The sequence below is a fragment of the Megalobrama amblycephala genome, linkage group LG4, assembly GCF_018812025.1.
Source record: "Megalobrama amblycephala isolate DHTTF-2021 linkage group LG4, ASM1881202v1, whole genome shotgun sequence".
Classification (NCBI taxonomy): Eukaryota; Metazoa; Chordata; class Actinopteri; order Cypriniformes; family Xenocyprididae; genus Megalobrama; species Megalobrama amblycephala.
In genome coordinates, this window is record NC_063047.1 from 2,572,997 (window position 1) to 2,597,177 (window position 24,181).

Here is a 24,181-nt window from a genome sequence, read left to right on the forward strand (position 1 = left end):
ATGTCTGTTATGCACAGTTCAATTCATCACAATTCAGCCATTTCTTTATGCATGCAAACACACATAATGTATACAAAAATGAATACAACAACTCTCCATGATGAAATCATTTTTGTTATCTTCTAACTAGCATCAGATATAAAATCGAAATAATTATTAAGGCATTTATTCATTCATTTATTCAATCATAAACTCCTTTATTCATATTCAAGTTAAAGTGATCACACTTTATATAATAATATTATATAATAATAATATTATATATATATTATATAATATTATGCAAGTTAATCAAAAGTCTTTGTATAATATATACCCCCCTGCAGCTTTATTACAACATGCGGGTGTGTAATCAGAGTGCAAAGGGCCGCACAAAGATACCCTGAATCTTGTTTTATTATAAAGGCCCCCACTGACACAAGAATGGCGAGACGCTTGCTAGACACGCCCCGGTCTAACACACCACGCCTACATTAAAATCTAGTCCCGCCCTCTGGTGTGGTGACACGTCCCGACGCTTTTCCACGTCGCGCGCCCAACGGTTGAGGCAGGGGAGGCTGCGCGCGTTCGTGCAAAGGCCGGGAAAAAATGGCGGCGCCCGTCTTGCGAGTGTCCACCCCTCGCTGGGAGCGGATAGTCCGGCTGCTCGTGTGTCTCTCAGGAATTCTGATATCCCTGTACGCATTCCATGTGGAGAGGGAAAAGACCCGCGACGCCAATTACCGCGCCATGTGCGACCTGAGCAGCTCCATCAGCTGCTCTAAAGTCTTCACGTCCAGGTGAGAGAGAGAGGGACTGTGTGTCAAAACCTAGCGAGTTCCCTACCTAGACAGCGTTTGTGGCTGTCATAGGCGTGGTTCGAGCGTTTGAAAACAACGTTTTGACCCCTTTTGAATGTTTTGAATCATTTATGCGCGTTCCAGAGTTTAAGTGCGAGTATAAATATCTGAAAATAATGTCTAGGTAAGGGAGTTCGGTAGGTTTTGAGACACAACCGGAGAGTCGCTCCGGGCCGCTGACTGACTGAGAATTTAATAGCAATATTAGCTTTATATTTATGGTCTTTTCTTTGAAAAGCTTATTGGTGTAGCATGTACATATGGATATACATGAAACGACATTCGTTTAAAGCTGTATTTGAATGAGGCTTTTGTCTTATGAACAGAAACACAGTGCGATAGCAGCTAATGCTAACTGTGCTAATGTGTGAATGAGTTCAATATCAGAGCGCTGAATGTTGTAATAATGTGTGTAATTATACACAGATGATGTCATATGCGTTTATTGTGTAATTAACTCGATTGTGGTCTCGGGATGAAATCAAAGACTCGTTTATGTATGAGCATCTTCAGCTAACTTGACAGCACATCAATTGAATGAGTACAACAGGCTGTTTCATGCTTATCATTTTCATAAAATGTTTGTTTCTCTTCATATTTTGCGTATTATCAGCCCCTTTAAGTGCAGCATTCGTCTCCCTCGAGAATTTTTAATTGTTTCATTGATGTGTGAGGCTGAAGAAGTGGATGAGTTTGATCAGCAAGGGTTCAACTTTGTTTTAGTAACCTTTGAAATCAGTTTGGTTTATTTATGAGACGTCAGTTCCTGATTTTACTGCTAAAGGATACTCCCTCACACATCATCAGACCATTAATGGTGTGGTTTAGCAATTATTTATAGCGCTTACTTTATTGTTATGGTACAAACTGTATACCATATAAAATATATATAGGGTTGGGATGATACACTTATCACATTGATTCAATACTGTCAAGATATTTGGGTGAAAATACGATATGCATTGTGATTAAGAATTGCGATTCTACAAGTATTGCGATTTTTGTTTGTTTTTTTTAACTCTAGACCATGAAAAGTTGAATGATACACTTATTGGCTGCAGGTCGTATACAATAGAATAAACATACAAATAAAATAAACACTGCTTTTCATGTTTTCCAAGTAAGTCTAACACTAATTTTCAGGTAGAGAAAATTAATAATCACATGTAAAATAATACTGCGCATAAAGTAAATATTAAATATAGATACAAAAGTTATTCAGTGAAGAGCAGTCAGTGATTTTTTTTCTTTGTCCTTTGTTGTTTGATTAACAGATTTATTAGGCTGCTGTCACTTTAAGAGAGGCACGGATCCAATGTACTGTTACACAACTGTTTGTTCATTTAAAGAAGTCATGAACTGCGTTGTTTTATAAAGTTTCCTGGCATGCACTTATAATGTTAGTATGCTTCTTACTGGATGGAACTGAAATAAATGCTTTGAATGTTGCGATCCTATCGGACTTATGATAGCAACCCGAGTCGTAACAAAGCACTGTTCGCCAGAGGAGAACTGGCCCCCCGACTAAGCCTGCTTTCTCCCAAGGTTTTTTCTCCATTTTAACACCTATTTGCCACTTGTTTGCCACCTGATGTCACCTGTTGGAGTTTGGGTTCCTTGCCGCTGTCGCCTTTGGCTTGCTTAGTTGGGGACACTTGACATTTGACTTGACATTTGATATTCAACAGTGCTTTGATCTGCCTGCATTGACACTATTCTTTAAGAGCTGCTGTGCAGCCAAAATAATGTACCAGTTATCAATGTAAAGCTGCTTTGACACAATCTACATAGTAAAAAGTGCTATATAAATAAAGGTGACTTGACTTGACTACATCAAAAATCATCATAATTTAGAAATAAAAGGCATTTTTCCTACCCTGATTTGAGCCCTCTGATTTCAGCACTCTGTTCTAAGGGGCGTGTCTGCTGTGAGACTTCAGTGTAAACGCCCACTGCTGTGATTGGATAACATATTTGCATATGAACTAGCTAAGTATTACTCTCTCAAACTTTTAGCACATTTTTACTATTACATCTACAAGTGTTGAAATAGATTTATAGCATTTAGATCTATGGCATTATATTTAGATCGTGGCATGAAAGGTTGCAGAGATGAACATTGTAGCCAATCATCACAGACATGTTGTTGAGCTCATGAAAACAGTGATCTCGTCATTGAAACTCAATTTCTGCACACTAACGAATGCTTTCATCATAACTAACAGTGCAAACACACTGTAACTAAGAGATTTGTTGAATAAAGTTGGAGTTTTGGCCCGAGTACAGAACTCAGACACTGATAAACTAAAGTGCTGTTTGATTGACAGCTCCAGCGATTGTAAAGGGAGCGTTCTATATATAATTTAATCACCGTTTAAATAACAGATTATTTTCATCCTACTAAGAGAAACAATGTGAAGTTGGTCGTTTAGTCACTGGTTTGATTTACTGACACACAGACAAAGATCATCTGACTGTACATGAATCATTAATATCAGATCAGGCATTAGAATGAACACAGTTACTGACATGTTGTTGCATTACTGTCGAGTCCATAGCGTAAAAGTCTGCGCCGAAATGCGATTGATTTACCAAAGAATCCACAGTGAAATGTACCAAATACATATAAATAAAGCTGAGACATTCACATTGTTGAAAATAAATATCCATATTCCTAGCATTAGGATCCTTTGAAAGGTAATGTTGTTTTAGTCCTGTATCACTCTTCTCTCCTCGTCGTCTTTAAATGGTTAGTGGGCGTGGCTAATGTTGCAATGATGCAGTAGGCATTGATTTCTTCTGTGGAGGCGGAGTTTCACCTATCAATGTCATAGATAGGCACATTCCAGGACGAGTCGTTCACTGGGTCTGGTGTCAATAAAAGCTTTTATTGGACTAACAAGGAAGGAAGTTTTCAGTTCTGAAACTTACAGAACCTCTTATGTATCAAAAGCTCAAGGAAAAGTTGATTTCTCAAATTATGACCCCTTTAAGATATAACAGACTTTGTTTACAATGATGTAATTTTGTGTGAATGGGTCTTTTCGAGCGCAAGAAGACGTGAAAGAGCTCAATTCAGCATTTGCATGCTGTCTGAGAAGTGGCTTTCTGGGCGCACACTTCGGATGTGTACGCACACAAAACTTCACGCTATTGAATTGAGTTCATACATTGAACTATGTATGTATGCATGCATGCATATATGTAAATGATTTGTATATTTTTATAATATATAATATATCTATCTCCAGGTCCAGATTTTAATTTATTTTGTTTGCTAAAGAAGTTTTGTTTTACCTGTTGATTCAGCAGTAAGCTCACTTCTTTCAAGCAACTTGTTGAGCTTAAAGGGAAAAATGTGGTTGTCAGGACAGTCATGTGAAGTTTCCACACACTGACACACTTTCAGGAAAACATCATTTGATGAAACGCAGATGGAAAACAAATCACATGCTTACCAAGATCATATCAGCATAGATCAGCTGTCCCAGTGGATGATTTTTTTTATATTTTTGTCGTTCTTTCACTTATTGAGATGACAGGAGACTGACAGTACTGCTTTGGATGTGCTTCATGTGTCTTGCAGATCTGGTATTAATAGAGTTTCCTCCTTTATCTGTGAATCTGTAGATGTGCCCACTCATCACTGAGAGAAATAGGACAGCATTATATATTATGGTCACTTATGTTATTACCATCAAGTGTAGTTGAAGAGATACAAAAGCTGTGCATGTCTAAATCTATGAAATTGTCTGTGGTGATTGCGTTGTTTGCTCAGAGGGACGTCCCGGGCGTTCAGCAGAGAAAACAACCAAACAAAACCCCAGCCGGGTGAAGGTTTTCGGGAACGTTACATAATCAGGCTTAAGGTCTCGCTCTTAAAGGCAACCAGCAAGTCTTTATTGTGCAGCAGATCCGACTTCAGATGATTAGATGGCTTTAGTTGATCAAGATCTTTTGCTATGTTTCACCACTAATTAATCAGTCACTCCGTTGGGAAACACTGATGATCATTGAGTCTTGACTGCGCTGCTGTCTAAAGGTTTGTGAAAGTATTTCTGCAGGAGAATGATGTTATTTTGTGCTGTAAGTGGTGCATGTATTGTATCAGAATTTGATTTATAGAGAATTTATAGAGAGAAACAGTTGTTATGGTAGTAAACATCCTACTTATTTTCTCCATAGGGAAATTGATTTTTAACAGTAATGTACGAAACTTTACAGACGTGTAGCCAGACGGCAGAAGGTCTGGGTTTCATAGCAGCTTTAATTGGCCAAGAACCACTGAAAAGGCTGCCTGACTGACATGTAAAGCAACCAATCACAGTTTTTGTTCAGCGTCATGTTTAGGGGTGTGGAAATCTGATGCCCCTGCAATAACAGACCAGTGCGTAAAACTCTTGGTTTATGCCTTGAACCTCAAATACTTCACATACTTTTGAAAATCGGGCGTTTAGTTGATCCTGATAAGCGTTCATTGTCACAGTTAAAAATGCAGCGGCTTTCTATTTTCATGAGGGGGTTTCGCTTCATGGTGGCTTTTTTTCCCAAGTGAACCGTTAAAGGGTTAGTTCACCCTAAAAAGAAAATTATCCCATAATTTACTCTCAAGCCATCCTAAGTGTATATAACTATTTTCTTTCAGATGAACACAATCTGAATTATATTTAAAAATATTCTGGCTCTTCCCAGCTTTATAAACGTAGTAAACTTTATTTATTAAATATAAATAAAGTTTATATTTAAAACTTTATAAACTAAAATAACTAGCCTGATGTGATGCAGGATGTAGAAGGATGTTTTGGGAGTATGTTGGTGAGTCTTGTAAAAGTGAAGAATTTGTTTGGTATGCAGACCTTGCCTGCTAGGAATCGACACAATGAAGCTTTGATGCAATATTGTTACAGAATCATGATTGTACTGCTTTATTATTCATGTGTGGGACATATGGAAGAGATTGGGCATGACCTCAGGTGTTTGGCATGGTTCAATCTTTGATGAATCCGTTGGCAGGAAGTTATGAAGCAGAAGCTGCTCTCCAGTGTTGTGTTACTCACCTTCTTCCTCTTCAGGGTTAGATTAAAGAAAAGGTTTCAGGATTTTCAAACACTTAGAGTTGGAATCCGGTTGCTATGTTTTCAACCCGCTTTTGGTAGCATATGTACATGAACAATGTTTACTCATTCTCCGTGTTACATGGACCAAGAAATTCTTGTTTATTTGTCAGCAAAAGTCTTACAAATATTCAAATGATCACAGATGTACTGGGATAAAAGTTTATAGTTTGGATATAAACACTGATGTCTACAGAAGCGATACAAATAGAGTAACTTGGTGCTTCAAATGACGATTGCATCAATTACATCGTTACGCCACTAGGTGGTGACAAGTGACTTAAAAATATGTCATTGAATCATGCAGCTCTACTTCACTTGAAACAGAAAGTAGCTTGCTCCCGCTAAACGTTTACTCTTTGATTTCTTGCATTTGGGAACAATACAAGTCGACACCATTATGACTAAAAGTTTGCGAAGAAGTATTTCCTACTAAAGCAAGGCGGTATTTGACTCTGGGAAGTGTATCCATAGCAGACTGGTGGGAGTGGCTTCAGACGTCAACATGCCCAGTGCATTATGGGTGCTGAAGTTTGTCTATCTATTTGGCAAAAGGTAAGAAAACTAGCCTAGAGTTTTCTCTAGTCAAGTAGCACCAATATCAAACACTTACGCCTTTCTACTGTATAGGCAGCCAAGTTTTATTGAAAGCTCATTTTGCAAGTATCCCTTTAAGTTGTTTACCTTTTAGCTCTTTATTATTTTACTGTATAATGCTGAAATGAGTCTTGTTTTGTGATAGTCAGACAACATGAAGATTATTTTGCCTTATTGATATTGTTTTAGCCAATTTCTTTGCAGAGAATTATGACAAAAAGTTAAATTGTCAGAAACTGAGATAAATTGTGAAATAAAAAGTCGCAATTAGAAAATGCTTTGCGATGAACTTTGGTTGAAAACCTTATTCCAAGATGACTGACACGAGAAATGTTTGTTATATACTTGATATAACTAAAAAATAGTAAATATAATTCAGTTAAAGTGGACTATTTTACCCAATATTTATGTTTGCCATGTTTGGACTGCAAATGTCACATCCATATGCTGGAATTGGACGTGACTGGAAACCACCACATTTCTCCTTTGTTGGTGTAATTTCAAACAATTTGGGTCAGAAATATCTGTTCGCACCAATGAACAGAAACTGTTCTCTTTATATGCTGCTGTTTTGATCATTGGTTTTGATTTAGGCCAAATATTCTGTCATAATTTGTCTTTGTTCCCAAGAGCAACCCAGAGCGCTGGAATATTAGTATATATTTTTAGTTCTCATCTCTCATGTTGTCTGCTTTCGACTTCTGCTTCTTTACTCTTTCTCTCTGTTGTGTTTTCGTCTTCTTTCTAGATGGGGTCGAGGATTTGGACTGTTAGGAACCATTTTTGGGAACGACAGTGCAGTAAACCAGCCAAACAGTGTCTATGGAATTTTCTTTTATGTCTTTCAGCTGTTACTAGGTAAGAACATCATAAACTGCACTAATCTGCAGTTAATGCCACTGTTTTACATAAACCGGTACTTTATAGGGATGCACCAGTATGGAAATTATGTCATAATAAATATTATTTTATGGCCAGAATCTTGATACATTAAACTAACATGTCCATCTGATGAATGTCTTTGGTCATTGCGTGCATAAAGTTGATACATGCATACAGTATAATCGTGTAGGGCAATATCAGCTGCTTGATTGCTCGCATAAAGTGTAAACTATATTATCGCCCAGCTCTTATCCAATAAATGCAACTATAAACCAGATATTAAGATATTATAAACATTAACTTCATGTTTTTCTGTAAAGCTACTTTGAAACAATGTGTATTGTGAAAACTCTATACAAATAAAATTGACTTGATTTGATTTTGGCTTCCGACAATTATGAAAACAAGATAAATATTATGTTTTTTAGTAGTTTTTTAGTAGGTTGAGGAAGTTCACTACAACATAGGTAATCTTATTAGGGGTTCAAGCATATATATAGCGCTAAAATCCAATTGTAATTGTTAAAATTTTCAAAGATCAGCATTCTCCCCTAAAAGTGATCGGGCAGACCAAACCGTAAGTTGTAGACGTTTGAAACTTTGAGGGCTGGTAGAACTCACACCATCTACATCGTCCCCAAGGCTCGCCCCGATCGGCCTGACGGGGCGCTACAGCGGTCAAAAGTACGAAATGGCTCTATCAGAAATTTTTGGGTATTTTGGATTTTTTTGAAAAACCTACTTTTGCAAACTAGTCTGATCTGAACCAAACCAGTGCAGCAAGGTTCTCTGGAGGCTGACAGTCAATAATTATCAAAAAAAGTTAAAATTTCGATTCACGGCCTCTATGGGCTGCCAAAACGTTCGAAGTGAAATTGTAAAACTTGTGAACGAAATAAGAGAGTTTCACCAGACTCCGAATGGGCTCAATCTTTGGTCACAGTAAAAAAAATAAAAATAAAATTGTGGCGATTGGCCACTTGGTGGTGTTATAACAAGATAAAAGACTAAAAATGATTATAACTACTTAACTGTTAGTCTGATTGACTTGAAAATTGGCATGCAGTGTCTTTGTCCAAGGTGCCATGATTGTCTATGAGGACATTGGTGTATCTTAAAAAACATGTCCTCCATCGGCCAGTTAAGTTTGAGCACCTATTAGACAAGGTTAACAGAGGCCGATTGGAATGATGCTTGGTAGGCATGTTCAAATCGTGGTCCTAGAGGTTTGTGAGAATTTTGAAAGAAAAATCGGCCACTGGGGGGCGATAACACATTTTAAAAATGATTGTATTTTAAGCAAAGTTTCTCACATACACACAATATGCATATCATATGTTAGATCTCCTCATTCTGAACAACTTTGCCTCAAGAACCACTGCTGTCAATCAAATTGTTTTAATATTTGAGAAAAAAAACTACTTTTGCGAACTTGTCCTAGAATTTTCGCTCAACCTCAATAAAACCGCTGGACTCTCTAGATCAATAATTATCAAAAAAAAGTTCAGTTGTACCCTTTGGGTAGCTATAACAGGGTCATTTAGAAAATGGGCGTGGCAAAATATACTCAAAAGGCTATAAATCGTAAACGAAAGCTAAAAACTTCACGAGCACATGCGACATATGATTCTAAACAAGCATGCAAACATAGCTTGTGCTATAACCATATACTTCCTATGGTAAATTGCCTGTATTTCCTGTAAATGGTCTTCCATCTATGATCTAAGTGGTTACATGCTTGATAAATAAAACATATCTTTTTATGCAAGTGCTTAAAGGCCTTAATGCGCTTGAACACTGTTAATCGCTGCATTTTATTTTGATTTCATTTTTTTTTATATATATTTATTTAAATGTGTATATAACATATATATTGGTTCATTTATATTTATTTAAAAAAAAAATCAGTTTAATTATATTCAAATATCAGTGAAATCCACTGTTAAAAAGAAAATTAAAAATATAAATGAATAATTAAAAAATACAATAAAATAAAAATAGGTGATGTTTCCAAGTAATCATGATCTCAATCTTGGCCAAAATGATCTTGAATTATGATTTACGCAGCCATAATTTAAACACAAGAACACACATGGTGTTTCCAGCCCCTTAAACTACATTTACCAGTGTGGGAATGCTGTTGAAACTAACACTGATAACATTCCTGTCTCTGTCAGGGTTTGTTTGTGAAACACCTGATAGTTCACATCAGTTGAACTGTACATGCAGTGTACAGTGTCTGATATCAGCCAGAGATGAATGTTAACTCATATCGTTTCCTGAAACAGGATTGATAAAAATACTGTAAGGGACGTGTAAGCGTCTCAGGTTTTCAGTCTCACAGAACTCTGAGTTATCGCCCTCACTTGCCCATGTCTGTCACTGCTGACAGGTGAAATCTCTTAGCATTTCAGTGATAAAGCACAGGTCAAACATTCAAAACCTTAGTTTAACCCCACAACTCTTGTGCACCAGTCTCCGGTGGTCTCCTCTCTGACTATGTGTTTGAGTTACTGCTGTATCAGTTTCTCTTGCGTTTCTCATTCCTCTCGTCTGGATTATCGTAACTAAAACTATTAAAACATTTGTGTCAAGATGGAGTGCAACAGTCAGGTTCCGGAAGTAAAAACTCCATTTATTTTCTCCATAGGGAAATTGATTTTGAATGGTAACTTATAAACCTTTAAAAACAGACATACTGTGCGCTCCGAGGTTGTTAATTGATGGTATTTGCTTCTGCTGAAGATGTCGACCTGCATTATTTCAGCTTATTTTTTTAATAAAAGTGTTTAACAGCAGAATATTACACCAATTACACCAGAATTACACAGAAAATTACACTAATTATAGTTGAAAAAATTAACACATGCCAGAATAACTCTTTAGCTTCGCCCACTCCTATGAAGCACTGCGAATGATGAAACTGAGTCAATCTCTCTAGGCTCTCAAAATACTTAAGTATGTGTGTTTTATATATTTTTTGCAATGCTTCATGGGATTGTAGTCCTTTCCCTCACTAAAGCCGTTTAGTACACAGTCTTGAACCTTTGTATTTTTGTCTGATTTTTGCTTAAAATCAAATTGTGTAGTGTTGTGATTCACCTCGCAGCTGGTTAGTTTGGTTCATGGCTTATAACACTTTAACAAAGACTTTTTTTAAAATCCCTATGGGAGAAATGAATGGAAAAGTTACTTCCAGAACCAACTCTGCTAAAAAAGAGAGTGGGTGCTAATGCACTCTATTGATATAAAGCTGAAATAAAATAAAATATAAAATATTTGATGAAAAATGTTATTAAATGAAAATTAGAATTGTTGTCTTTGCAACTAACTGAAATAAGTTTGTTATAGCACTAAAATTACTAACTTTAAATAAAGTAAAACTAAAACCTAAACCTAAATATAAAAAAAAAAAAATTAAACTATAATTAAAATGAAAACTGAAAAAAAATAAATAAAAAAAATAAAAGCTAATTCAAAATATTATTAAAAACTATAATATTATACTAAAATAACACTGCAGAATTACATGTTTTCATGTATAATTTGCTGGTTTTGGGTCATCTTCACCAGACATGATCGGATGGATCGAATGCAACCCGTCAAATTTCAACCTCAAAACTGGAAAATACATAATATTTTGCATAAAGAAAATTTTTTTTTTTTTTTTTTTGCACAGTGTCAATTATTTTCATGATAATTAACCACATTCCCTTCAAAAATGCAAATAAAATATATTATTAACATTTTGAAGCATTTATAAATAATAGTAACATTTGATGTACTACTTTTATGTTGATTTAAATTAAAAGTATTTTAATAATATTTTACTATTTTTATTATTAGTTTTTAAGATACTGTATTATAGTTATGAGAGTCTCATCTTTTGGAAAAATAAAATTAAAGCCATTCATTTAATTAGTTTTACAATACGGCCACATTACAGTAATTGGAGGAAAATGTGCTAAACTGTCATGAAAAATGATGTTGCCATTTCAAAAAAAATCTTTTTGCTTTTGGGACTAAATGTGATCCGGACATGTTTTTGTGAGATGAGCTGAAATAACTACAACCTTAGTTTGCAAACTATCATAGACATCACAAACAAACAGATATGCATGTTACGTGTGATAATGGCAGTGTGAAATATTTTCATCACCCTTAAACCACCACAAAAATGTAAGCTAAAAAAAAAAAATCTACAGAAACTAGTTGGCCTCACTAATTGGCTACTCGGTTGTTGGATGACTAGCTGACCATCCTGACCGATTCCCACGCGCATGTCTGCCTCACAATGTCCCGTTGCTTCATTCCTCAGCGGTCATGTGGGCTTTGCTGACTCAAGTTCTTCTGCGTGTTTGGCTCTGCTGATCTGTCCTCAGGTTCATTGTGCTTCTAAAACTGGACACTGAAGTCTTTCTTCACACTATTGCAGCACATTTGCATAATGCCAACATGCAGTTGGCTCTCTGATGGACGGTTATAAGCGTGAAACCGTTTTGCTCTTCCTATAAACGGTTTTACATTTTACTGTGCAGTTTCTCTTCTTATTTTCTTATCAACGTGAATGAATGGAGAGGCTGTTGGCTCAATTACTCAAACGAACGGCAAAACCTACTGAGATGCCTTCTAGGGTGGCAATTTAAGACAGCATTGTGACACTTCCAGTTTGCTATGGCAAATATTTGATAATAGTTTTTTCATGCACTGGTCAATTTTGAGATTTTGCTTCCATAACGTGTCGTCTTTCAGACTAGTGGAAAGAAAACATCCAAAGATTAGTGTTTATTTTAGTACATTTATTTAAACAACAATTCGGAAAACTTGTAATACAAACAATTTGTCATAATGTTGTTAGATCTATTAGATAAAATTTACTTTTGGTGTCTTGCCTTAATGGTTTAATTAAACTTTAATCAGAAATTGTTTTAATACGATTTAATACTTTAACAATAATAGGTCCCTATGAAATCATTCTTATTTATTAAGTATAGCTGCAAAAAAGCAGTTAACGGGGTTAAAGTGCTTTAAACACTTGCATAAAAAATATTGTGTTTTATTTAGCAAGCATGTAACCACTTAAATCATAGACGGAAAAGACCATTTACAGCCAATACAGGCAATTTACCATAGGAAATATATGGTTTTAAAAGCTTTTTAACAGTAATAGAGGTTGAGCTGAAAACCTAGGACTAGTTTGCCACTAGTTTGGACAGTGGCGGTCATAGAGGCAAAGTTGGCAAAAGCTCTAGGGCAGTGGTTACCAACCTTTTTTTATGCCCACCTCCTCTCCGAATCAACACTGCAAGGCCCACCCACCCACCACTTTTTTTTTTTTTAATTTACAAAAACATTTGTATTCTAGTGTTATTTTTAGCCCCATTATTTTTTTTTTTTAAGGAAGAAATTCAAGATAAATTCAAACCTTTTTAGCAACAATGGTTTTCTTTATCCAACTGAGAGATGTAGTTTGCGTATCCTATGTTCATGAAGCAGTTGGACATTTTAAACTACCGTTTTAAACGTTCAGTCTGTATTTCACAGCAGCATGATGAGAAACGACCTGGGCTGATCCGAAACAATCGCAGAATACGTACGAGAGAGGTGGTACTTTGTTTTAAATGTATTTTTTTTTTTTACATTTATTTAATTTCTCTTCTAATGTAACATATTAATAATAAAATTAATGAATTATAACAATATATTTAAATTCATTTTAAGTTATCTCACAGCCCCCCTGGAGGATCAGTAGCCGCGTTTCCACTGCCGGGCCAAAGGCGGGCGTGCTAGTGCGTGCCAGGGCCGGTCGCGTTTCCACTGTCACTTCCGGGGCTTGATCATGCCTCTTTGGTGCTTCCTCGGTGCCAAAGGCACAGGTTTTTCTGCCCACCAAAAAAATTGGTCCAAAGCGGGCCAGCTGGGGCTTGAGGCGCGGTCGAGGTGAAAGGCGGAGCTAATCGTAGTCAGGTGATGGTCTACACACTGAAATGGGTTGGGTTGTGTGACGTTTGATCAAGGGAGGTGTGTTTAAAGGTGGTTTTTAGATCAGCGCTGCGGAGCTAGCGGACCGACAGTGGAAACGCAACTTGATTTTGGCCTCTGTGCCTAAGGTCTGTGGCCAAAGACACCGCGTGCGAATTTTCAAGTCAATCCGACCTAGGGTTGTGTATTTATAGACATTTTTTTTTTGTGTTCCTTTTCCTATTTTTTCGCCACATCCTTTCTCATATGTCCACAAAATGAGCTCTTACACATATGTGTCAAGTTTGGTGAAAATAACTCATTCCGTTTTCGAGCTCTGCCCACTTTGAACGTTTTGGAGGCCCTTATGGTGCGTTCACACCAGACGCGAATGAAGCATTAAGCGTGAGTGATTTACATGTTAAGTCAATGCAAAGACGCAAATAGACATCCTGCGCCTTGATTTGTGCGAATGAGGTGGAAATTCATGCCGTGTTAACCAATCAGGAGCTTGCTCTAGTAGTGACGTGATTACGACGTAGCGAGTGGAGGCAGAAATCTGAAACAACAATGGAGGACAAAATCATCATCGCTGTATGATACATCTTCATACTTTTATAGAAACAGAAATAAAAAGATCTTGCTTGAAAGAAAGTAAGTGAGGAGGTTGGACAATCTGGTAAGTTGTTAAAAACGGGCTTTACTCAATTTGAGCTATATATATATATATATATATATATATATACATATTGAGACTACAAGCTAGCTAAAGATGGCAAATTTAGCTTATTCGCCGTATTTTACAACTACTTTCTCGATGACGAGTTGTTTATTCAGAGGAAGTGTGCAGAAAGAAGTGGAAGAGTCTGGGACACATATTTAAAGGAGAGGGAGAGCACCTCTCATGACACAGGTTTGAATTATACTTGCGGTGGTAGCCGGGCAAAAAATCCTCCTATTACCCACGTCACAAAAATGGTCTACTACATGTGACAAACAAATAATGTGTGATTTTTATTTATTGAAATTAATTTTAATTACATAACATATTACATTTAATTACATACTAATATTATGCATTATTATGCATTGTAAATTATGCAAAATTATTGAATGTATTATTTAATGTAAGCATTTAAATGGTTCACCTTTTCCTATGTTCTCCTTGCTGTCATATAGTGTCTCTCTCAGTGAATGGGACACAGATTTTACTAGTAAAATTTATAAAATGAATAATATATGTGTCAAATAATGTTCTTAGTGTTTTCTTCCTGTGAGAGACTACAATAATTCACTATGAATTAAATGGAAATCAAATTAAATATAATTTATTGTGTAACCAAAATACCAATAATGCCCAAAAGAAAAAGAAAAAAACTTAGCTTGTGACTTTTAATTGTAAACAAGCCCGAAATACACCGGGACTCTTATTTTGAAATGTCTGTACTATTGCAGGCTGATCCTTCAGATTCTTACAGTCGTCTAAAACATTTTATATAAAGGCCATGAAGTAGACATTGTAATAATTCATCAACTTGAGTTCATTAGCAATCGCTTGGCATAAATCTGCGCTTTTCATTGATTGAGAATCACTTTGAAGCAGTCTGAAGCTCTGTTGCGCGAGCTTGTAGAAAGCGCAACAGCGCCCCCTTGTGACTTTGCAAAATGCAGCACCCGTTTGAATGTTAGCGGGAATAAACAGTTCTGACGCACACATAACGAGCAGGTTTGAAACGACTAGTTAATCGATCGCGGATGGTTTCATTATCTTGCGCGGATATAAAAGTATAAGAGGATAAAAATAATAAACGCAAAAATGTGTCTCTGAATATACTTAGGCGGCCGTTATTATACCTGGGCGGCCCGCCCAAGTAAAGTCTATGTGTGGGAAGCACTGACGCGAATTTGCGTTTGTTGTGAAGTGAATTTCACGCACGAATGAAGCGAGTAAACTCAAAATGTTCAAGCGTCCAACTACATGCGAATAGCGCGATTTATTCGCGCAAGTTGCATCTGGTGTGAACGCCCCATTAGGGACCGTGAATCAAAATTTCAACTTTTTTTTTTTTGATAATTATTGACAGTCAGACCATTTCTTGGCCTTTAAAGGATGCTTTGTAGACCACAAGGCAGCTCACTAGGTTTTGCAACAGATCCCTCGTGTCGTGTGTAGCCTTGCACCAACAGACACTTGAAGATGTTTTTAATTCCTAAAATCTTGCTTTATCTCACTTATCTCCATGACCCGAATCTCAGACGCGAGTCTGAAGTTCTTCCTATCTGCTGTCCTTGTCTGTAGCATTAATATGTGTGATCTTTTTGTCCTGCTCTGCCCTAATGAAATTTCATGACTATGAATAGCCAGACTGTGCCTGTGTGTGTGTGTGTGTGTGTGTGTGTGTGTGTGTGTGTGTTGAATGCCCTCTGTTCTGAAGAAACGCTCCCTTTTCTGAAGGCGTCGAGTGGTGATTAGTGGGGGAAAGGTCAAGCCTGAGACATACCACGCCCCCTCTTCATAAGCCACTCCCACTCTTTGACACTCAACCAATTTAGCTGCCATGTCTATAAAGGCACTTACCTTTTAAAGCATTGTCCTCGCTGCACTGAATCCTCATGAGTGAGTGATTTGAAACGCTCTACATAAGCAGCATCTCTGTGTGTTACAGAAATAGAAACAGCCTGTGTGACAATATAGGTGTCATTCATTCAGTATTCATTGTTTCGCAATGTGCAGTGACAAGTGAAGGAGTTGAGTACATTTGGATCGGATTTTCTAACACACTAGCAAGATCTGGATATCAATGTGATTTATAAAGAAATGCTTAAAGGATTAGTTCACTTTCAAATTAAATAAAATTTTCCTGATAATTTACTCACTCACATGACATCCAAGATGTTCATGTCCTTCTTTCTTCATTTGATGAAAACATTCCAGGATTTTTGGACTTCACTGCAGCTTCAAAGAGCTTTAAACGATACCAGATGAGGAATAAGAGTCTTATCTAGTGAAACGATTGGTTATTTTCGAGAAAAAAAAAAAAAAAAAAAAAAAATAAATAAATAAATAATATATATATATATATATATATATATATATATATATATTATTAGGGGTGTGACGAGACCAGTATCTCACGAGACGAGACTCGAGATTGAGTTCACGAGACGAGACAAGATGGCGAAATACATGACTAGAAAAAATATTCTGCAGGTGTATTTGAAATGTTTTAACTAATCATTTTGTAATGAATGTCATTTCAGTTCTACTTTCTGAGACTGAATTATCATATGCAGTAAAAGACAACAATACTCAAGTAATGTAAAAGGTTTTGCCACTAACTCAACTGACTGACTTCTTCTGTATGATTTCAGTCTCTTCAGATCTTACTGTACATGAATCATGATTTATGAGCTTCTACAGCTTTTGACCTCCTAACTGAACTCCTCTCCACAATCTGATCACAGAAATAAAAACAGTATAAATAAAAATGGTAACACTTTACAATAAGGTCTCATTTATTAACATTAATGTATTAACCAACATCAACTAACAACGAGCAATATATTTGCTACAGTATTTATTAATCTTTGTTAGTTGATAAAAATAGTCATTCATTGTTAGTTCATGATAGTTCACAGTGCATTAACTAATGTTAACAAATGAAACCTTATTGTTTGTACTAGTAAATAATAAGAAGAGAAAACTGTTATTCATTTTTATGGTAACACTTTACAATAAGTGCAACCATAATCGCACTCTCTCAATATTCAAAGATCAAATAAGACCAATTTTTTCTTTGATACAGAGCTGAGAGATGGTTACAACTACACTGCCCAGCCTAAAATAGCTTTCATATTGAGAGATATCTGTATTCATCAGGGAGCCGCTTTCAAATGCGGGGTATTGAAATCACGTTTGAATGCGCGCTCGCGTTTACTTTCACTTTTAAACGGTCGCGCGTACTCTGTAAATATGGAGCGGCGGCGACCGTTATCCAACTGAATTAAATGTTTTTTTTTATTTAAATACAAAGCAAAACGACAGTGGAGGCATAATGTAAACGTAGCGGTGGCATATTCTTTCCTAATCATCCTAACACTCTGTCATGGCAACATCACGAGACTACTTTTCGCCTCGACGAGAAATCTCGTCACAGTTTAGTCTCGCGAGATCTTGTGCCACGAGATCTCGTCACACCCCTATATATATATATATATATATATATATATATATATATATATATATATATATATATATATATATATATATATATATATATATATATATGCTTTATATAAACAAATGATCGCCTCACAAGTGCTTCCGCCAGACAATTTCATTAATGTTTTTGATGAAGGTTTCAGCTGGGAAAGTTAAGTTTTTTTTTTGTTTTTTTTTTAATCAAATATTAAACTAAAAGATTTTTTTATATAGTTAATTTTGTATGAATTATATTGTTTATTATTATTGCTGCTGTAACTTTTAAAGTGTTTTTTTTTTCCTGCCATGAATATAGACATTGATAAATAATAATAATAATAAACTAAAAATATTAAACTGAACTATTTTATACAGTTGATTTTCTAAATGTTTATTATTCATTTTGTTTTACGTCCATTTTATTTGACTATATATATATATATATATATATATATATATGCATACATCTAACATAAAAGTTTGTTTACATAATATATGTGTATATAACTATATTTATACATGGGGTATATGTGTATATATACTGTCTACACACATATTATACATGGGTCAAAGATGAAAAAGGGTTTTTTAAGCATCAAAACAATAAGTGTAATACAGCTTTGAATTGTTGTTTTTCAATACATCAGTATGGGTCCTGTTTAATTTGTTTGTTTGTTTGTTTGTTTTCTGAGCAAAAATTAAATATCATAAATTTTTTACCATGATTTACAGAAGACACCCACTATAATGTCAGGGATATTTACAAAAAAAAAAAAAAAAAAAAAAATCTATTTATGCCATATTAAAGACTAATTACTTTTACCCCAAATGCTAATTACTTATAATTTTACATTTTTAAACTTTGCCACTCTTCTAGGTTTTGCCCTTTTGTTAGCAAGAATTTTTTACTCATTTAAAATGCAATAAAATTTAGTATTCTCACTAATTCTTTTATATATTTTAATACGTACAGGTCAGAATAAGTATGTTGTTTCAATTTTTATATAAATATAAGTGTTAGAGTGAATGACAGTGGAACATTTTTTCAGCCACATTTTGACATTTTATTCTCCCAAAATTTGAAACCTTAAAAGTAGACATTTTATCTGCATTTAATTTGCTTTCTATGTATAATATAAAATCACTTTTGTAAATTTCTACTGAAGCGGACATCTAAATGTCTTTGACCCACATATATATATATATATATATATATATATATATATATATATATATATATATATATATATATATATATATATATATATATATATATATATATATATATATATATGCATATATTCATGTATGTCTCTGTGTGTGTGTGTATAATATATAAATATACATGATAAAAATACACACACACACAGACATATGTAAAAAGTTTTGCCCTTTTATTAGCAAGAATTTTTTACTTTTTTTATTATATATATATATATATATATATATATATATATATATATATATATATAAAAACGTAAACACAAACCTTTGTTAGATTAATCAGTTTGACAGCACTTATATATAGCTATAGTCTTTAACTACAAAAATGAAGAATTAACATAAAATAACATAAAAAAAAAGGATTTTATCTAGTTGATTTTGTAATATTGTAGGTGGATTTATTGCATGTTGCATTTTTATTATTATCTTCATATTTTTACACCACTATACATAGCATCATGTCTGAAGGTTATTGATGTGTTTAATGCAGTTGAACTCTAGTGTTGGCAGTGCTGTTGCTGCTTCAGTGCATTAATTGCTGTGTGTGTATGTGTGTGTGTGTGTGTGTGTGTGTGCGCGCAGGTTTGACGGCCAGTGCGATGGCCGCTCTGATTCTCATGACCACCTCCATCGCGTCAGTGATGGGCTCCCTCTACCTGGGCTACATCCTCTACTTCGTCCTTAAGGACTTCTGCTTCATCTGCGTCACCACATACCTACTGAACTTCATCCTGTTTGTGCTCAACTACAAGCGACTGGTTTACTTGAACGAGGCCTGGAAGCAGCAGCTCCAAGCCAAGCGGGACTAGACACACAACAACAACAACAACAACAGCAAGTGTAGAAGGATAACAAATCATCCAACACGTGGGGAAAATGTGACCTCTGAAAATTTGTGACTTGCCACCAGGAGACCTTGCTTCCAAACAAATGTTCATTCTGTTGTGTGTGTGTGTTAAAACGAAACAAAAAATTAAACAAGGAAAAGAAAACGTGTAACTTTAGGGGCCACAGATCACAGGTTTATTGGAAGGATTGGAAAACAGAAACACAAATCTTTGTCCGTTTTGATTTCTTGTTGGTTTTCATTGTTCCCTGAGATGAAAATAAGGTTTGCGCTTTGATCGAGAGAGAGAGAGAGAGAGAGAGAGAAAAAGAGAGCAGTCAGAAAGCACTTAGGAAACTTCCAGTCAGTACAAACGGAAGAAGGTGTCCTTTCCCTGAGGAATAAAATAATGGAGAAAACAATGTGAGAAATTCTGTTTACTTGAATCCACTGGGAAAGTCGGTGCTCTTTGGGAGCAGCTGATTCCAGCGGGACTGAATTTAAAGGTTTATAAAGGGTAAACACGAACGATCATGAGGCTAATGTACTGCTCGCAGAGATGATTCCACGACAAATAAAGTGTAATTTTTTATGTTTACAGGGTTTTTTTTTATTGTTTTGGAAGAGGACCACTCATAAAACACGCAAGAATGTGAGCTGTATGTGTAGATCAGAATTGTCTGTGACTACTTTTTTATTTGTTTGTTTCGCAGTTCTGTAAATAGCTGCCGCAAAGCAATATTCCAGACTAGTTTGTGTTTTACCGTTAAAAACATTAAAAATTCCCAATCCACGGCATGTCCGTCACTACCGATGAGTGCTTTCAGCAGCGATTGTGCGAGTTATTCTTCATGCAAGCGTTACAGCGTTGTGCTCATCATGTGGGGGTCTTGATCCAGATTAAATGCTGCATTTATGTCATGTTGGAATTACTGTAATTATGAGATGAATGACCACAATCTTTCCAGTGGTCGTCTCGAGAATTATTTATTTCTCTGCCAGCGCTCGTGTACCAAATCGATGCATTAATTCACTCTGTATTCTCTTGCCAAATTTATATGACATTAATCCTTAAAGGGTTAGTTCACCCAGAAATGACAATTCTGTCATCATTTACTCTCCCTCATGTTATTCCACACCCAGATCCATGACCTTCGTTCATCTTCAAAATACATCTTTTTGATGAAATCTGAGAGCTTTCTGCCCATTCATTGACACACTTTGACGCTTCAAAAAGTTCATAAAGAGATTGTAAAACTAATTCATATGAATTGAGTGGTTTTGTCCAAATGTTCTGAAGAGACTCGATCGCTTTATATGATGAACAGATTGAATTTAGGCTTTTATTCACATATAAACATTCATAAACTGATGCTCAAGCATAATTGCTTGACATGCAAGAACCAATGTGCTTCATTCTGATCAGTGTTTATATGTGAATAAAAGCCTGAATTCAGTCTGCTCATCATATAAAGCGATTGAGTCTCTTTAGAAAATTTGGACTAAACCTCTGAATTCATATGGATTAGTTTTACAATCTCTTTATGCACTTTTTGAAGCGTCAAAGTTGCGTAGGCAGTCAATGAAGGGACAGAAATTTGTGTTTCGAAGATGAATGAATGACGTCCGGGAGAGTAAATGTAAAGTTTTTCATTTTTGGGTGAACTAACACTTTAACTACCCATGTATTGCTGAAGTTTAGGTCTTCTTATAATGTCAAAGACTCATTCAGAGACTCATAATTGTGGAAATCCCAACATATTCTGATTGAGAAGACCAGTGTGTTCCTGGAGATGTCAGCTTTGAGTTAACTACTTATACATGTATTACTGGTTTCATAAGTACACTAGCGTAGTAAATAGAGTAAATAGACACTTTGAAAGATTTTAAACTCTCCCAGGTTTCCACCCTTGAGTTTTTAGCTTTATTTTCCATCAACTTGTCTTTTTTAAGTCCATCATACTACATGCTATAGTTTATTACTTTTGTGTCTCGTTGAAGATTTTCACGTTGTAGCACGATGAGATGCATCTACTGTAGTGTAATTTGTTACCCATAAACCCCTCAGCCTGCCATCGCCCTTGACCTTCCTACGAAATTACAAGTACTCACAATTCTCGGTCCGCCTCACCTCTACCTCTCAGTATTTGTCTCCAGCTGTTGGGATAGTTGATACATTATTGTCCACATATGCAGGTTTTAGTTCATTTAGAGTAAAAAAAAAAATGTTGGATCCACAATCGCCTATGCTGTCGTGTTGGACACTGAAAGTCATTATTTTGTTGGTTCTCACAATGAAAACTTGATCTGAATTTACCAACTATCCAATCCAGTATTGCACAAGTCAAACTACTCGTCAACGTTTTCTGGTGACGTTGAGCTAATTTCAGTTTTCAAACGGCCGTCAGGTGCTTTGTGTTAATGTGAAGTTAAGATAAACACCCAGCTGAATGAGTTTAGTGAGTTTGCGCTCTAAATGCTGGTTAAAAACAACCCAAGTTGGGTTGGAAATGGACAAACCCAGCGGTTATTGGGTTAAATGTTTCACCCAACCTGCTGGGTAGTTTTATTGAACTCAATTATTGTTTAAAAATTACTGTATTTCTCGCTTAAAATGAACCCAAAGTATGTTGGAAATTAACATTTTTAATATGTTTAATAAATGAACATTTATTAAATGTTCACCTTTTGATTATTACCGTTGCCTCTAGTAATTATATGTCTGATTTTTAATTTCGGGTTCATTTTAAGGGATCCATATAGTCATTTTTAAACATTAGTTGGGTTAAATAAAACTACCCAGCAGGTTGGGTCAAACATTTAACCCAATAACCGCTGGGTTTGTCCATTTTCAACCCAACTTGGGTTGTTTTTAACCCAACATTTAGAGTGTGTGAATGAAAATAAGGTTGTGATGGATGGATGTTGATTGTTCAAAACATTGAAAATACTTTCTTCTTCTTTGTTTTCTGGAAAACAGACCTCATTTTTTTGAACACCAAAATCTGTATTTTTATCCCTCACAGTCTTGTTCATTCACATGAATTTAAAAATGGTATCTACCCAAACTAAAGTCTATGGCTTGGTGGTGTTGAGTTATTCTTTGACCAGTTGGTTTAATTTATTGACCTTTCTTTCATTGGAAACCTTGTATTGAGCAGCACTGATGATGCTTTTGTGAAGCACAACTTGTGGTTGCAGTCTTTGTCTTTGTGGCTGAACTTATAAATCTCCGTAAAGCGTTACCAGCCAAAACCTGAGCTCAACGGTCAGAGCGAACAAATCGAAACATAGTTAGTTACACAAGAGTTGTTCAGATTTGTACATTAGTGTCTGTGAGTTCTGTTGGTTTTATATATTCAATGCAGACAAGTTGATGCCAGAAACAGTTTCTCCCATCAAAGTCAACATAAAACCTTTTGCAACCCGTTTTACTTGAGTAATGTGACGTGTTTTAGAGAGAAAAGGGTTATTCAGTGTCAAGAGATTAGGGATTGTGAAAAGGACCTGACTGTGTGTTTTCTCCTTAATATTTTTATTAACCAATAGCCTGATGAATGTAGATGACATGATCTTAAAAGTAAAGTAATTCCATATGCTTTTCAAGTTATTAAACGCTCTTAAAAATAAAGGTTCTTTATTGGCATCGATGGTTCCATTTAACATCCATGGAATCTTTCCATTCCACAATAGGTTCTTTAGAATATTTAAATATTTTTGCACTGAAAGGTTCTTTGGGAACCAAAAAAAAAAGGTTCTTCTATGGCATTGCTGTGAAAACCCCCTTGTGGAGCCTTTATTTTTAAGATAACAAACATTGATGATAATGTGCACTGGTGAATCATTAAAGAGCAGGAACGTGCATTAAGAAAGAAAATAGTCCGTTTTAAATTTATATATTTAAAGATGATGACATCTAAGGCTTAAAAAAACGCAACGTTTTAAATCGATCCAATTCAAATGACAAGATCCCCCCAAAAATGACAATAAAGGGTTGCCTTCACAACTTTAAATTTCATTAAAAGTGCCTTCTGTATGTCCACTGGGCCTTGGAGTTTGGAGTAACTGCAGCCTCGATTCTGAAGCGGTTTGGTTAAAGTCTTGCCTCTCTTGTGGGTAAGTTTAGATCGGTGATCTTTGAAATATCTCGATAATGTCTCATAACCAGTATCCTTAACTCAATGTCTCACTGTTATAAAAGCAAAAAACACTGTAAACCCAAATCCAAATGTGTCTGAGTGATTTGGTTGTTCCTTCACTCTTCTTTGTATTATTTCTGATGTTTTCTGCAAACACACCACGTCAGTCCTGAGAATTGTACAATGTGACTTTCAGATAGCATTTTTTTCTTTCTGCTTTTTGTTTCCTGATGTAATTGTTGGGGCGACGAGCCCCTGTAGATGTACAGACTGTTAACGTTATAGCATATTTTAGTAGATAAACAGAAATGAGAAGTGGACGGATTGGAGATTCCATGTTTGGCGTCAGTTTTTATTTTGAACGTACCTTTTTGGGGTATTTCTTTTGTGGAAAATAA

The 24,181-nt window shown here is 35.6% G+C and overlaps 1 protein-coding gene and 1 long non-coding RNA gene across 2 annotated transcripts; one reads left to right on the plus strand and one right to left on the minus strand.

The window, feature by feature from the left end:
* Positions 1-497: 497 nt before the first annotated feature.
* Positions 498-20,442, plus strand: vkorc1l1 (vitamin K epoxide reductase complex, subunit 1-like 1). Its single transcript, XM_048186799.1, has 3 exons — positions 498-779; positions 7,299-7,408; positions 19,401-20,442. The coding sequence occupies exons 1-3, from the start codon at positions 589-591 to the stop codon at positions 19,625-19,627; spliced, it is 528 nt and encodes a 175-aa protein (XP_048042756.1). The 5' UTR covers positions 498-588; the 3' UTR covers positions 19,628-20,442.
* Positions 3,474-4,600, minus strand: LOC125266286. The gene is made up of 3 exons (XR_007184467.1): positions 4,298-4,600; positions 4,137-4,182; positions 3,474-3,707 (listed from the first exon to the last, which is right to left on the minus strand). It is a non-coding gene; the product is annotated as an uncharacterized LOC125266286 (long non-coding RNA).
* Positions 20,443-24,181: the final 3,739 nt, after the last annotated feature.

Coding starts and splice junctions, on each gene's coding strand:
- vkorc1l1 (XM_048186799.1), top strand. CDS start 589: ATGGCGGCGCCCGTCTTGCGAGTGTCCACCCCTCGCTGGGAGCGGATA. Junction 780..7,298: donor TCTAAAGTCTTCACGTCCAG/GTGAGAGAGAGA, acceptor TCTTCTTTCTAG/ATGGGGTCGAGGATTTGGAC. Junction 7,409..19,400: donor TGTCTTTCAGCTGTTACTAG/GTAAGAACATCA, acceptor GTGTGCGCGCAG/GTTTGACGGCCAGTGCGATG.